Source organism: Anas acuta, chromosome 22 (assembly GCF_963932015.1).
Source record: "Anas acuta chromosome 22, bAnaAcu1.1, whole genome shotgun sequence".
Lineage (NCBI taxonomy): Eukaryota > Metazoa > Chordata > Aves > Anseriformes > Anatidae > Anas > Anas acuta.
This window is the reverse complement of record NC_089000.1, coordinates 3833190-3848652: the sequence shown is the minus strand read 5'-3', so window position 1 is coordinate 3848652 and position 15463 is coordinate 3833190. Positions and strand designations below refer to the sequence as shown.

At 59.1% G+C, this 15463-nt stretch overlaps 1 protein-coding gene across 9 annotated transcripts in view; it reads right to left on the bottom strand.

The window, feature by feature from the left end:
• Positions 1-15463, bottom strand: part of CASZ1 (castor zinc finger 1) — a 204309-nt gene that overhangs the window by 50363 nt on the left and 138483 nt on the right. For 4 of the 9 annotated variants that reach the window (XM_068658838.1, XM_068658836.1, XM_068658837.1 and 1 more), the window contains one exon: positions 12120-12264. The exons of 4 other annotated variants lie outside the window; for them this stretch is intronic. In XM_068658838.1, coding sequence (XP_068514939.1) covers positions 12120-12138 — 19 coding nt within the window. In that variant the 5' untranslated portion in view covers positions 12139-12264. Of the gene's footprint in view, positions 1-5631; positions 6057-12119; positions 12265-15463 lie in introns of those variants that run through there. One more of the 9 variants, XM_068658842.1, reaches the window with a different exon arrangement.

Here is a 15463-nt window from a genome sequence, read left to right as displayed (position 1 = left end):
CCACCTGTGCACGTATGACCGCAGGGAACCAGGACTCCCGGCTTCTTCTGCCAACTTTGCGACCAGCTCTCGGCAAGCCCACACGCATCCTTTATCTTTCCGTCCCCTATTTCTGTGTCTCTGGAGCAGGAGGGACCTCAGTATTCCCGTTCCCCTCTTTTAGCCTGATAACCTCAAAGGGAGAAGGGGAACCCTGCGTGCTGGACATGGCCCTGGAGGGCCCAGAGCATCTGTGCCAAGGCGGTGGGTATGGGGTTGGGGTGCTGCGGGGTGACCCCGCGCCTGCCCGGGGTCGGGGCTGCCAGAGGAGGGACCCTGGAGCCGTGGGGGCCCCGCTCCCCACCCCACATCCCCCCCACATCACCCCCTGTCCGCACGGCACTGTTTCAAGACTCCCGGCTAAGTAAACATCCCCCTTCATTTTCTCCTTCCCAATAGGAATGTTTTGATTCCCCATCAATCCGAGGAAGCCGTTTATAACCTGCGCCTGTCACGGCGACTTTTCATCTCTGCCCAGGACAAACTCTCCCACATGCTCTATTTACACTGAGCACTTCCTGGCAAAACAATGCCCCCGGCAGCGTACCCCCGCCGGCCCCACACCCTGCCAGCAGCCACCACGCCGCTCAGTGTCCCTCGGGGACAAACCTGGCCTTGGGGACAACCACGGCCCCCGCGGATGGCACGGAGGGGCCCCGGCGCGTGGCAGCGCACCGAGAGGCTGGCACGGGGGGGAGGAGAGCTCGGGTGGTGTGGGCAGAGCCTGGGGGGGCTGGGGACCCCCCTGGATGGGCTGAGGGGCTGGGGAGGGGCAGGGCAGGAGGGGCGAGGGCTCGTGCTGTGGGACAGGGGGGTGCTGGCTGAGGAGGGCCGGCACGCCGGCACTTCAGAGGGCCGGGCGCGGGGAACAGATGGAGCTTTCATATTCCTATTGAAGAGTTTTCAGCCCAGCTGAGCAGCTCCGTTCAGGAGGGAGGTCCCAGCGCCAGCTTTCCAGGAGCTGCAAGCTCTCATTCGATTAATTATTAACGGCATTATTTGGGGCGGGGAGGGGGAGGGAAGGAGGGCCGGCGCGCTGCGCGGGGGGCTCTTCTTTTTTAACCGCTGGAGAGCCCCAGGCAGGGCAGGAGGAACGGCCCTCGGACAGAACCCGGAGTGTTTCCCCCAAATTACGCCCCAAATCCCAGCGGGGAAGGCAGCCCAAGGTGCAGCCCCCCCGGCACACAGCTCCCCTCCAAACCAGGCAGGGCCAGGGCGAAGGGAAGGCAGCAGCAGCCCCGGCCTGGCCCACGCCGTGTGGGAGTGGATGCAGCCTGTGTATTTTCCCCTCTCCGGTTTATCAATAAAACATTTTATTGCTTTTAGCTCAGGAAATGACCTTGGGTTAGTGGATGCTGTCTCTTCTGCCCGGCCTTGGGGAGCTCGCAGAGCCTCTTTAACGACCTGCACGCACGGGGCCCACCCGCGCCCCGGCGGCACCGAGCCGGGGAAAGCCCCGGGCATGGAGCTGGGCCCGGCTCTGCCCTGGGCAGGAGCAGGAGGAGAGCACGGCCCCGGAGGAGAAGGGAGGCAGCCGTAAGGGTGTCCTCGCTCCCTGCCTCTCCTGAGCTGTCAGGGCTCTCCCTGCACACCCCAGCCATGAATTAGGGGGGGGGAAGCCGGGGACCCTGCCCTGTGCCTGCAGTCTGGCTGCATTCAGCACTGGCATCCCCAGCCACACACCAGCCCACTTTTCTCCCCGTTTCCCACTCCAGAGCCTGGCTCAGAAGGACGGAGGCCAGATATTGCTCCTTTCTGTAAGCCTGCCCTGCTCCCCTTGGCTCAACCTGCTCAGCGGCAGCATTTAGCCCGAATTGTGGTGAGGGGCAAAGAGAAGCAGAGAAACAGATCAAGGGCAGAAGGTCCTCGATCAGGGGCAGGACGGCAGATCCAGCGCTGCTGGAGCTTCCTCAAGCCAAATCCAGGTCCCCAAAGCCAGCAAGGGCACCTACAGCCAGCGGCACACCCCGATGGGCATCGTCCCCACCAGCACTGGCCTGGCTTTCCAGCCTCATCCCCTCCCAGTGTCCCCAGTTCAGAGGTCCCCGTCCTGCCCCAGCCCCAAAAAGGTGGGCGCAAACCCTCCTGGTGCCGGAGCCGTGCTGGTGGCCCCGGCACGCTGCCACCCCCCGTGCCCGCTCCCTGCAGCCGCGTCCGCCTGGAGAGCGAGCCCTAAAGTGTTAACGGCGATTGGTGAAATGGCACAGCAGATTGCTACAATAAATAATTTACTGATATTTATAAATATTCAAATCAGCAGGCTTCAGAAATTGAAAGGGGGGGCTGAGCCGACGGGGAGGGGAGCGTGTGTGTGTGTGTGTGTGTGCAGGGGGGGAGCTGCCATTAATTCCCAGGCTCTCCAAATTCATTTGAGAACTGTTTCTCATTTCAAACAAATATTAAATCTTTTGGTGTCAGGCCTCCAAAATCAAGCACCAAACAGAAAGTCACCGCCCCCATGGTGGCTGATGCCATCCGTGCCTGCCACGGGGCCGGGTGACCGGGGGGCGAGGAGCCCACCTGGCCCCAACCCCAGCCGAGGGAGGAATTGCCATTGCTGCCACCCCCGACACCTCCTCTTTCCATTTTCTAAATCCCACGGGAAAGCAAGGGCTCGGCACAGGAGCCGTGAAGGTGCTGCTGTGCTCCTGGAAGCCCTGCAGGACCCCGCAGTCCTGGCTCCTGGTTTCGCTCCTTGCTCTGGGAGGGAATTCGGTCTCAGAGGCTGAAGCAGGGGGTGAGGAGCCAGGAGCGCTGGCTGCCAGCCTGGTTTCCAGGCATTGTTCCACCCAAGCTCTCCCCAGCTTTCTGCGCTTTCGTTTCCCACGCAGAGGAGGAGGAAGGAGGGCGATGACCCACCTGGCTGAACCCCACAACGCTCACCCGGTGCTTCGAGGTCTGCCTGGCAGCTCTGTGCTCTGATACCAGAATTACCCGAGCCTCCTCCGCCCCGAGCATCCCGCTGACCCCCGGGATGGCCGCGGGAGATGATCCCGCATCCTCCCCTGGACCACCCCACCGGTAACGCCAGGCTCCGGCATGGGGCGAATTTCCCCCAGATGAGTAATGGCTTTTCTAATGCACGGGCAGGCTGTCAGCTTCCCTACTCCCAGTGTTTTATGGGTTTAACTGAACGGCTCTGAACTCCCTAGTAAGAAATAAAGTTATCCCTCAGCGTCCCTTCTAAACATTTCACTCAGTGCAAACGGTGTTTAAGAAAAATGAGGACATATTTCTTCTTAAGGATGCAGTATCCCCCTTCAGAGGCCTAATTTATGCCATATATCACTGGCCAGGGAGAGGAAGGCAGCGCAGACCTCACACTAGGAGCGAGCTGGCCCGAGCGCAGCCCCGGTGCTGCTGCAGTGCTGCAAGGGGCCGAGGCTCAGGACGGGCACCGGCTCCCCGCCACCCCCCGGCTCTTTGCAGGCATTCGGCACAGCTGGAGGGGAAAGGACGGGGCTAATCCTCGCCTGCAGCTCTTTAGGAACGCTCGCCACAACCTCTTCCCCAGCAGGTCGCAAAACCTGAGCCCGAAGGTGCTGTGATCGCACCAGCTCCCAGCTCCAAGAGCTCGCCCCGGTGCTGCCGCTCACCCCGGGGCACCACCACCAGCACCTTGTCCCTGCCCGTCCCTTCCCTTTCTGCCCCCGTCCCGCCGGGTCCCCGCAGCCCTGCAGCTGTCGGAGCTTTAGCCCAGCTCCGCAGGCTCAGCACCTCGCTGCTGCTGCAGTTCACGTGGTGCCGGGGGGGGACAGCACCGCTGCAGGGCGGCTGGATGCGCTTTCAGGAGCGTCCTGCAGCCAAGCCCGCAGTGCATCTGTCAGTGCTGAAATGTTTTCAGAGTTTCCTGCTCTTGGTGCCACAAAAACCTGTCCTCAGCAGCAGCGAGGACGCTCGCTGGGAGCTTTCTGTCCTCGGAGTCCTTTAGGTAACACCGCACCGAGAGGATCGGCTTTGCTGGTCCAGTTTCTCCTCCTCGCCTTATTTATTTATTATTAATTTTTTTTAGTCCAGTTAAAAGGTTTACTATCCTAAGTGGCCTCACTCAGCCTAAGTAACTCTATAAATCAAGCGGAACCGCTAACCTCGCGGGCCCACCATCAATCTGCCCACAGGTTGTGAAGAAAACCCAGGGGAAAGCAGCGGAGGGGTGAGGGACGATGCCAGGCCGGCTGTCAGGGCAGCCCCATGCCAGCACGGGCTCTGCCTTCCCCTCTCCGTGGCCACGATTGTGCCCACCTGGAGAGGAGACACGAGCCCCCTGTGATCGCCAAAAGGGCAAGGGGTGCAGGGAAGCAGCGAGGGGGGAGAGGGGGACCTAGGGAGAAAGCCCAGGGGCTGGTGACCCCGTGTTGGTGATGTGCAAAGGCTCGGGGAGGACTTTTGGCAACCTGTTCCTCGCTCTGCTAACTCAGCTCACGTTTCCCCTCTACCCATTTCAGCCCTGGGGGTTTTCTTTCCCGGCTCTCCCCCACTCACTGGTGATGTCCCAGTGCTGGTCCCAGCCTCCAGGCATCGCCTGGGGAGGAGTTTTTTTGGGCAGGCTTTGGGAGAAATGGAGTTTCCTTGCTCAGCACCACAACGGAGACCCCAGCCCCACCTTGCTGAGGTTTCTTTTTGCTGTCTTCGTGCAGCCCGAGCTGCCCCAGCACTCCTGGTGACTGCGGGGCGGGCACACTGGTGGATGACACACACCTCCTGGTGCTGGGGGAGTAACCAGGAGCTGGGAGGGACACTGGGATACAGCCTGGGAAGGGAATCACCCCCAGTACCACCAGTCCCCCTTGGTGTCTGTCCCAAGACACTTTACCCAAGCCCAAAGCTACGGGGAGCAGCTGATGGTGGCAGCAGCTGAGGGCAGGGGCTAAGCGAGCTCCTCCTGACAGGGGCTCCCTGCACACCCCGGGGATTTGGGAGGCTGCTGGCGAGCTGGCCCCTGTCAGCACCCTAACGACCTGCAGTGGGAAGGCAGGAGCAGCGCCAGGAGCGGGGAGCCCACGTGCTTGTTGCACCACCAAGAAACAGAGGCCCAGAAAAAGTTCCTTATCGCGGTCTCGCACCACGGCTAATTCTGCCTTGCCTTTTGCTGCGCTTTCTCCTGGTCAGCAGGGCTCACCATCTTCTTCTCCCCCTGTCCTCGTGAGCCCATCCACGTGCTCGAGCTCGCCGCCAGCACCCATCGGAGGGGACGCACACACACCCTACAACGTGGCCGTGCGGGCGCAGCACCGTGCGCACGGTGGCACCGCAACCCGGCACTGCGGCACGCGTGCCCTGGGAAGCTCCGATCGCACAAACGGCGTGCGAAGGAAGGCACACCAACAGCCACCAACGCCCTGCGTGCTCTGCAGCCTTCCAAGCACGATGTGTGCGTGGCCGCAGCTCCCCGCAGCGCACCGAGTGCCGCTCGGCGAGCACCCACGCGGGGAGAGCCGGCCGTAGGAGCGCAGCGCTCGCGCGGGTTTCCCGGCCCCGTGCCGGGAGAGGTTTGTGCTGCGGCTGGTTGAGAGGAGACGGGCGGCCCCGGCAGGGCCAGCCCCGCGCCCCAGCCCGGCCCCGCTGCGCCCCCGGCCCCTGTGCCCCCCACACCTCAAGGCAAGGAGCGCGGCGGCGAGCGTCCCGCTGGAGCCGGCGTCCCCGCGGCGGGAGCGTGCCGGGCGGGGGGTCTCTGCCTCTCCCTCGCTCGCTCTCTTCCGCTCGCATCTTTTCATGAACTCTATTTCTCTTTCCTTTCTGAAAACAACTGAGCTGTAAATACTGTTTAACCTTCTTCCCCCCTTCCCCCCTCCCCTCCGCACTATAAAAACACAAATATGCCATAACTCAGCTGGCTCAGCCGCCGCGCCTCCAACATGCCCTGCTCCAGGCCTCTCAGGAAGGTCATAACAAACGACTTTCCGATTCAGTGCTCCTGAAATAATTTTGTGTATTAAAACCTGAATCTGCACTTTCTGGACCGAAAGCCTCTCTTAATTATGGCAAGCGTCCTTGGGATGGACAGTGATCCTTCACCGCGGCACCGCCAACCAACCGGAGAGGCAGCCGGCTGCCGGCTCCCCACCGCCGCCGCCCCCTCCCACCGCCACCCAGCCCACGGCCCCCCTTGCTCCCTCGCCCCCCCGCCTTCCCTTTGCCCAATCTGTTTTCAAAGTGTGTCTGTCCTTTATTAAATTGTTTTCTTTTCCACATTATCAGTTGCCATGGAGACCTCATCTCTCGGATTATTTGAATTTCATTATATCTATTGATTTGGGAGCATTTCATCTTTTTTATTGTTTTTCTGTCAATTTTCAAAACGAATAACCATCTAATTTGCGTCAGTGCTGATTATGTTTGTCCCTCAATAGAGGTCGGCAGCTGCGTCGGGGAAACAAATCAATGGGAAACCATCATAAACCTCCCCAGTACAATCTCCAGGATATGTGGGTGACATTCCACGCCTGCGAGGAACACTCATCATATCCAAACTTCTTTCTTTCCTTTTTTTTTTTTTTCTTCCCCCCTCTTTTTTTTTCTTCTTTTTTTTTTTTTTGCTATTTCCCCCTGTGGCAGGCTCCACGGGCCGGCGGCGGGTCGTGTTTAAAATCGTGTGGATTTTACACCCATCCATGTGCACTTCTGGATGCATCGCATTTTCAGACAGGGAGGGGACCCGGGTGGGAAGAGAGGGAAGGAATTTTTTTTTGCTTTTTTTTGGTAAGAAAGAAGGGAAGGAAAGGATGACGAGGGAAAGAAAAAGAGGGAAAAGTGGATCGGGATTGCAAATTGCTTACTATGTTTTTTTTTTAAATAATTTATGCAATTTTAAGCATTTATGTATAAATTTTTTAATAAGCCACCCTGGAGCAAAATAGCCATTAACATCCCGACGTCCTTCTGTCCAATGGGCTCGTGTGCAGGATCAATTTCCAAGAGTACTTTCCTTTTTTTTTATGACATGATAAAATGCTTTTAAAGCAACTTACACAAATATGGAAATTTTTTTCCCCTCCTCTTTTTTTTTTTTTCCCTCTTTTTTTTTTTTTTTTTTATAACAGCCTCCACTTATTCACCAGGGAGAGCGAGCGAGCGAGCGAGCGTGTGTGTGTGTGTGTGTGTGTGTGTGTGTGTGTGTGCAGGGAGGGCAGTTGGCAGAAGGATAGACCCAGCCCTAACTGGAACGGACCTGCCTGTCCTTCTAACAAGGGCATAAACTTTCATTAGCGATGCACACAGTCAAAGGCAATTTAGGGAAACGCGCTGTACAGAAAAGGAAAACCTCAGCGTTTTTTATACAGCGGCTCCTTGGCTCCGTCCAGGGGGCTCTATCCTTGAGCTCAGCTCACACTCGCCAGCCAAAGTGACCCCAGCGGCCGGGGGGAGGCGGTGGCCGGGCAGGGGACGGTGCTGGGGCTGCGTGGGGACACCAGGACCCGGCCCCTCGCCCCACAGCCACCCCGAGCAGCCCACTCAATGTCACATCTGGCCACAACCCACCCGTCCTGCGGGATGCCCACGGGTATCTGTTGCTTCCACGCTTTGGCCCCTCCAAACCAACGCTCCCCGGCCCCGGCTGCGCACCCCGAGCTCCCCTTTGGGGCATCGGTTTCCACCCGGCTCTGCGCAGAGCGGACAGACGCGTCGCTGCTGCTCTCCTGTTTCCACAGGGTGTTGCGGCTCGTTATTTTCGCAGCTGGGACATGTTCAGCCTCACGCAGGAACCTGGAAAATGCCATTCCTAGCGGGACGGCTCCTGCCCACGGGGAGGGCTGCGGGCACGCCGGGGGAGCGAGGCGCTCCGCGGGGTCCGACAGCCGGCACCACGAGAGAGACACGAGGGCAAAGCACCCAAATCTTTGGGGCCGAAGAGCATCCGGGTTGAAGACCCGTCCACATGGCTGTTATTTGCTTTGACACACGGCCCTGCCGCTGGTTTCCTACTGCACGACACTTGCAGGGGCAGCGCACACCCGGGGGTTTAATCCTTGTATTTTGCTGGGCCCCTCCAGAGCCCCGTGCCCGTGCACACTGGGCACGCACCTGCCCCACGGGCAACACTCGGGGGCACTGGAACGAGCCAAAAACAAAAAAAAAGAATAATAAATAATAAAAAAAAAATCAAATCAAGGGGCAGGCAATGCTCAGCTGGAAAAACACAAAGTGCCGAGAACAGCAAAGCCAATCAATAACAATCACAGCCCCGGCAGCGGGCGAGGGAAGCGTGAACTGTTTTGGCCCGCTCCCCGCACGCTCACCCACTGGGGACACCACGGCCCCGAGCCCCGCGGCGAGCCCACGGCTCCTGCTCTGCTCCCAAACTCTGAGAGCGAGGGGCTCTGCGGAGAGATTTGGGGCTCCTGGCACGGGGCTGGTGCTGGGGAAGGTCCTTGCGGTCCCCAAAGGGATCCTGACACCCCGCATCCTCCTGCCCCTGCCCTCTGCGTCCCCTTCCCCTCCCAGCCCATGCGAGGAGGGGACACGCCAAGCCTGTAGGGACACGGATGGGGCTGTCCCTTCCCCTGGGCTTGTGCCCCGAGCCAGGGAGCTCAGCGCAGCAGCAGCGAGGTCGGTGGAAACGGAGAGGTTTTCACATCATGTCCATCGCTCCGCGCTGCCTGGTCTATAGGCAGCGCTAAATATAGCCAAGCCCAACCTGGAGGTGACTTTGGCACGGTGACACGGGGACACCGGGCACCGCACCGGCACCCTGTGCTCCCTCACAGCAAGGCACACATCGACGGGCCCAGTATGGCCTTGGGGCCACCTGTGAGCCCCGAGACACCTCCCTGCTCCCCTTCCCTCTCGGGGCTTATCCCAGTCCCAATGGCCACATCCAGGATGAAGCCCACGAAGTGCCACGGCCTCGGGGCAGGCCAAGAGGGGTGTGAGGGAGATGCCAGCGCACCGGGCGAAGGCAGGCAGCATTTTCTAACCCCAAAAGTCCATTTTGTCCCCGGGACGCAGACCCTCTTATCTCTGGCGTGCCAGCATCTGTTTCAGCACAGCTCCTTAAAAACTTAAACGGTGGAGGAGGCGCTGAAGAGAAGGGGAAAGTCTCTCGTGTGGGTCAGGATAATTAGACGCAGCTCAAATTGGCTTTAGGCATCTGCTGCTGCCTCCGAGCAACAGCCAGCCCTGCTGCTTCCATCAGCATCTCCTGCCCGTGGAGCTGAGGGGGCCGCGGGCAGGAGGAGCGCGGGGCATCGCTGGAAACGGGGCCGGATCGGCAGCAGCCATAAAATAAAAGCTGCTCGCCCCGCTGCCGTTAAAGCCGGGAGAAAAGAGGCCAGACAGCGAGATTGAGATGAGCCATTTCCCCAACAAACCCGCTTCCCTTTTCTCATTCGCTCCTTTCTTTCTCTTTTTTTTTTTTTTTTTCCCCTTTAACTGTCATTAAAATAACAAGTTTCTGTTACAGTCTAAACATTCCCACATTGTATAAAGGGTTATGTTACACCAGAGTCACCGCCGGGCCCAGTGTTTGCACAGAAACCTCACTGCAGGTCCCCCCTCCTGACGAAGTGACTTATTAAAGTTTAAACAGTAATTAACAGAACAATAAAAATAAAGGGATGTTTGGGGAGTCGTAGTGCACACAGGGTTTTTGGCAGTGCCAGCACTTTTCAGTGCCCTGCGCTGGCAGCAAAAAAAAAAAAAAAAAAGGCTGTGAAAAACCAGGGGAGAGCTCGGGAGCTCCGAGCCAGGAGGGGGCCGGGGCCACGGCACGACCCCAGCCCCGTGCGAGGGTACAGGGGGGGCACGGGCAGCAGGACAGGGGGACGGGGACTCCACCAGCCCTGGGGATGTGCAGCCGGGAGCCTCCCTGTGCTCTGCCTCTGCTGAGATTCCTTTGGATGAGCCCCCAGGATTGGGGTTTTGGGAACTGGGTCCCTTAGGGCAGGCCTGGGCTTTGGGGAGATGGCTGCAGGGAGCCCCCAGGAGCTGCCTCTTGCTGGGGACCCCACGGTCACCAGCACGTGAGCAATTCTGGGGCCGCTCGGCTGCAGGCCGGCCTCGTGGGGAGCCTCGTGGCTCACCGGGGCTCCCGCAGGAGCAAAACCACTTCTCCTCCTGCTTCCTTCCCGAGCCAGGCGCTCGCCTTGCCCAGGATGAGCTCTGGAGCACGTGGGCAGGGTTTCGGCTTAGGTTGCCGGCCCTCCCCGTTACCCAACACGCAGCAATGCAGAAAGATCTCATGTGAAGATATTTTTGGTGCCTATTGTAACGATTCGCCCATGTTTGCCTCGGCAGCTCGCGGTGCCCGCTGGCTCTCCCCCCGAGGGGTGACTCAGTGCGCGCGGCATTGCGCAGCCCCGCGCCTGCTGCATCTCCTCCGGTGCCACCGCGCAGTTTGCAAACACGACGACAGCTCCCTGAAGGAGGATCTCCTGCATGGTGTGAACTCAGGGAGTGCTGCCTCCACCCTGCTCCCATCAAGACTTCCCCCAAAAATCCCCTGCCCTGCCCTGCTGGGGTGCAGGAGGAGGCTGAGCCCCCCGGTGCTGACTCAGCCCATCCCTTCTCTTGGGTTCCTGTGCCGGTGCCCCCCCGATGGTGCACCAGGTGCCTTGCTTCTGTGGTGCTGCTTTAGGGCACGGGGACCAAGAAACAAGGCACGTTTGGAGGTCCTGGGACCCAACGGGGTTCGCTCTACCCCCAGCAGCTGAGGGGTTTCCAGCTCTCCATTATCACCCGCAAATAACCACCAACACGGTTTATTTACCCTGCGGTCTGGGAAAGGCAGCAGCTCAGCTCTTCAGCTCTCAAGAACCAGAGGAAAGCGTTAAAAATGTGACTTCCCAGGCAATTACCAATGGTGAGCTTTAATAAGCTGTTTTCCAGGCACCAGGGGAGTGAGGGACATGGGGAATCAGACGGCACGGGGCTGAATTCAGCCTGGTTTCAGGTGCAGGTTTAATAAGCCGCGAGGCGAGCCTGCACTAGCAGCAGCAGCCCCGCGAGCGGGTGCCATCGCCGGGTTCAGAATTAATGAAGCCAAGACCTTGGCAACCTCCCTGATTTCCCTGCGTTCTGGTGTAAATTGATAAACTTGCCTGGTGCTCCAGGGAGGAGAGATGGAAGGAGGGGGACACATGGATGCTCTCCTCCCGCACCCCTGGGTTCCAAGTGGGTCCCGGCGGATGAGCTGCAAGCGTGGCATGGGGCTGTCCTCCCTGTCCTGGGCAGCTTCCCCACCCAGGCTGTCCCCAAAAATTCTGTCCTCAGTCCTGCTCCGACACGGCCATGGACTGCAAGACCCCGGTGCACCCTGTTAGCACCCACCTGGGCTCGGCTGCTGCTTTCAGCCAGCCACGCCATCCCCTCTTCGCCCCAACCCTTCTATTTCAGGGTTTCTATTTTCTTGGTGGAAATTACGAGTAACTTGAGTGGCTTGTTCAGACCTGCCCGTGGAGACAGTTCCTGCAGAAAGCCCCCGAATCCACCGCAAGCAGGACAACCTCTGCCTGGGAGACGCTGGGGACTGGCACCTCCAGCTCTGCCTCCTTCCCTCGCTGCCCACAGGGTGCACGGGGCAGCAGCCAGACCCTGCCGAGGGGCAGCAGCTCCACAGCCCCCCGGGAGCTTCAGCTCCTTGTGTCTCTCCTGTGCCTCGTCCCTGATCGTCTCCTCTTTGGAGGTTTCAAGGTTTCTCCGACCTGCTGTGAGCTGAGCTGCCTGTCTGCTCTCTGAAGGGCTGTGCTGGCCCAGACTGAGGACGAGCGGCTCACCTCCACCCCCAGACGTGTCAACCACCCCAGACGCTCTCAGCCCGGTGCCTCGGCTCTCCTCCACCAGACCCGCCAGGCTTCACCCCCCTCCGCCTGCTCCGCTGCTCGTGTCACTCCGCGGAGCTCAGAGGAATGATTTCCCGGGCTGACAGCGATGGGAAAGCTGAGCTTATGGCTTTCCAACCCCACGCACATCAAACCGAGAGGAACGGGCACGCCACCCAGCTCCAAACTTCTCACCCCGTCCACCCGGCGCCAGGACACGCTCCGGCAGCTCCCGGCCGTGCTGGAGGCAGCGAGGGGCTGTGTGCCGAGCAGGGACAAGGAGGTGTAAAACAAGGAGAGAGGGGGCCCCGGGGCAGCACTCACGTGCATTTTCCTCAGCCATGTCTAAGGAGCCTTGCAGTCAGAACGGGGCACGGGGGTCTCAAGCATTGTCACAAGGCAGAAAGAAATTGTGCACTTCTTTCCAACACGGTGCTCAGGACGTCTCTACAGCAATGCCAGTAACTGCCTGTAGGGAATGTTATGTTAGAAAATTATCTAATGCACTCTTAGTCATCTTGTCTTGCAATCTGCAGAAGGAAATAGGAGCAGCCAGCACAGTATGACCCCGCTTCCAGACACCACTGCCTTCGGATACCATTATCAGTGGAAGCCTGGTCCACGTCCCAGAACTCGAGCTCCCTTTCAGTCAGCCGGCCATGGGATTATTGAGGCTATTCCTGATACTGCATTCGGTGGTACCTGCAATTAGCACCGGGGATTGGCGGTGCCCCATCCCGTGCTCCCCGTGTTTGGCTGGGTGCACACTTTGGGGCGCTGCTCCTGCTGGGTTGCGGGGAGGGCAGCGCTTCATTTGGGGCAGCACATCCCGATCCATCAGGGATTTCACTCCACATATATCTGAAATGCCATGTGGGAACCAGCGCTCTACACTCTGGGTCTTGCCTCCTTTTTTTTTTTTTTTTTTGGAAAGGGCTTCTCAGCACCAGCAGCAAGTCTGCTGGCACACTCAGCCCTCAGCACTATCTTCAATCAGGGGCTAATTATACCCATTACGCTGATGAGGACGCACTGGCACGGCGCTACGCGTTCGCGAGGCTCCGGATACGAAGCGGGTCGGTGGCAGGGATGGGAATAAAGCTGGGAATCGTGGTGACGGGCTCCTCACCCACCACAGCATGGCCATGGATACACCACGTCCTGCACGCATCAGCCCATTTGGGATCAGCCAATTTGGGATCTGCAGCCACCTAACAGGGTGGAAATCTCTCCGCAGGGGCTGAAGTGTTTGGGGATGCTCGGGGAGCACCCATGGGTGCTGGCTCAAGGGCTGGGCACCCAACTCACTGCATGGCTGACATCCAGCAGGCAGAGCATTGGGATGAGCCATGGAGGGATGGATCATCTGAAGCAGCTTCATCGCCCTCCCTGCATGTGGGTCCTCGCCGAGAGGTCCAGCCTGATCTGTCTGCGCATTAACCATCCCCTAAAACACCAAGCCCGGAGATTTCCCTGGGCATCGGGGCCAGCCTTTGCCCTGCCCTCTCCCTGCCAGGTGCTGGGTGCCTGGGTTTAAGACAGGCTGCCGAATCCCTGGGGATTGAGAGTCATTACATAAACAATACAATAGGATCACGGCTGTAATTGTAACAGCGCCTCGAGTCTTGGCACTGGAGGCTGCTGCAGCGAAGGCCTCTAAATGGAGACCCAAACAAAACAAACAAAAGCCCCAACTCTGTCAGCACTTAATGAACAATAATAAATAATAAATAATAACCCTAACAGCCGACCTAGCAAGACAGATGTGAAGCACTGCAGTGGCTCGGAGGAAACGCTGACCCTACGGCAGCCGCCTTCCCTCCCTGTATTGCAAAGTGTTGGGCCAAGGCCACCAAGTTCTTGTAGGGTTAGGGACAGGGGGAAAGCTGGGTCCCCGAGAAGAGCAGGCTCCCTCATGGGACATACAGAGCCATGGCCCTGGCACCTCCCGGGCTCAGGACCTTCACCTGTGACACCACGTCCTGCCTCGCTCTGCCTATTGCCGGAGCTCTCTCGAAGTGCTGACAGCAAAAAGAAGCAGATGGAGCTGAGCGAGGGAATCCAGGTAGGTGTGAGCCCTGAGCCTCCTCTTCCCAGCACCAGCACCGCCTCGACTCAGCGTCCCCACCTGTGCTGGGCGAGCCGAGCCGTGGCAGGACACCGGGAGAGCCACTTGGCAGGGCCGGGGGCTGGAACAAAGGGCCTAATTTAAGTATTTTTATAACCCGGTGCTTGTGACAGTGGGTTTAGCAGTTGCCAGCCATCTGGAATAAAGAATTACAGCCACCTCCCCTAATCCTATATTGCCTAAACCCTAAAGCTGGTTATGGTGCAAGGATGAGGCAGCAGGCTGGGAGGAGGCAGCGATGGGAAGGGGGAGGGTGGAGAAGGGACCGCAGGAAAATTCTCCAACTTATCTCCTTTTCCTGGGGGGTGCCGGGTGGTCCCAGCTGCACCAGAAGTAATTTTGCTGGGAATCGAGTGAAGACGGGGTGAAGAACAACGGGGAAAAGGGGGGAGAAGGGAGGCGAGGAGCCCTCCACGCCCACAGCATCGCATGCACCGCACACACACACGCACACAGAGGCTTACTGGTCCGCGCAGGGCTGTCAGGTAAATTAGATCTGAAAGCTGACAATTTCTGACCATATTTCCTTGATTATTTCAAACAAATGCACACCAGCCGCTGTAAGGAGATTAAAGTGACATAAACGTCCCGAGTGGGAGGAGGGAGGGCAGAGAATTCAGGTCACCCCCATCCGTCCCCCATTTGACAGCCGCTATATCGCTATCCAATCCAATAAAAAAATCCCCCCCTTTTGCTTTAATTAATTTTACAGCTAGCTTGCTTAATTACTTTCAATCAAAATCCTCCTGCCATCGCAAAATTAGAGATGGTTGAGCTCCATTAGCCTAAATTCTTCATTTCCATATAGAAAGAGGCTCCCTCGGCAAAGCCAAGAGGGCTCCCTCCTGCTCGGGCTGCCACCGGACAGACGCCCGTCCCTCTGTCTGCCTCCGGTTCCTCGGGAGAGGTGGGGGAGAAGGAGGAACCTTCTCCTGGCCGCCACCTCCCGCAGAACATCTCCTCGTGAGCCGGGGATGCAGGAGACCCCCGGCTCTGCCTTCCCGTGGCCACGCTGGGACTGAGCTCGGCGCCGTCACCGCGCGCACCGAGGGCATCGCCGCCTCTGTTGGGCGCACGGACGGGGTTTGGGGAGGATGCAGGGGTAGATCCCTTTGGATCTGCCTGCTGGGTGCATGGAGAGGGTGTGGGGGAAGATGCAGGGGTAGATCCCCTGGGATCTGCCCACTGCAGGGCTTGGTGCCTCCCCATGGAGCCGCTGGCACCGGCTGCTACCCGGAGCACAACCGCTGCCCGCGGAGCCTCGGCGTGCCTCTAGCACCTCTCTCCTGCCAACCCAAACCATGAGCTGTCCCACTTCGGCCCATCTCAGAGCAGCCCCAACTGGTCCCGTGTCCACAAAACCCTTCTGAGAAGCGCAGGGAGTGGCGGCCATAAAGCTGTGCGGAGCTGGCAGGGCGACAAGAACCCCAGGGGAGCGGAGAGGCCGGGCGCAGGAGCAAGCCCAGGGAGGAGCCGGGCGTGGAGGAGGAGCAGCAGCTCCTCTGCAAGGACTGAGGGCATCGGGAAGCATCACCCGGCC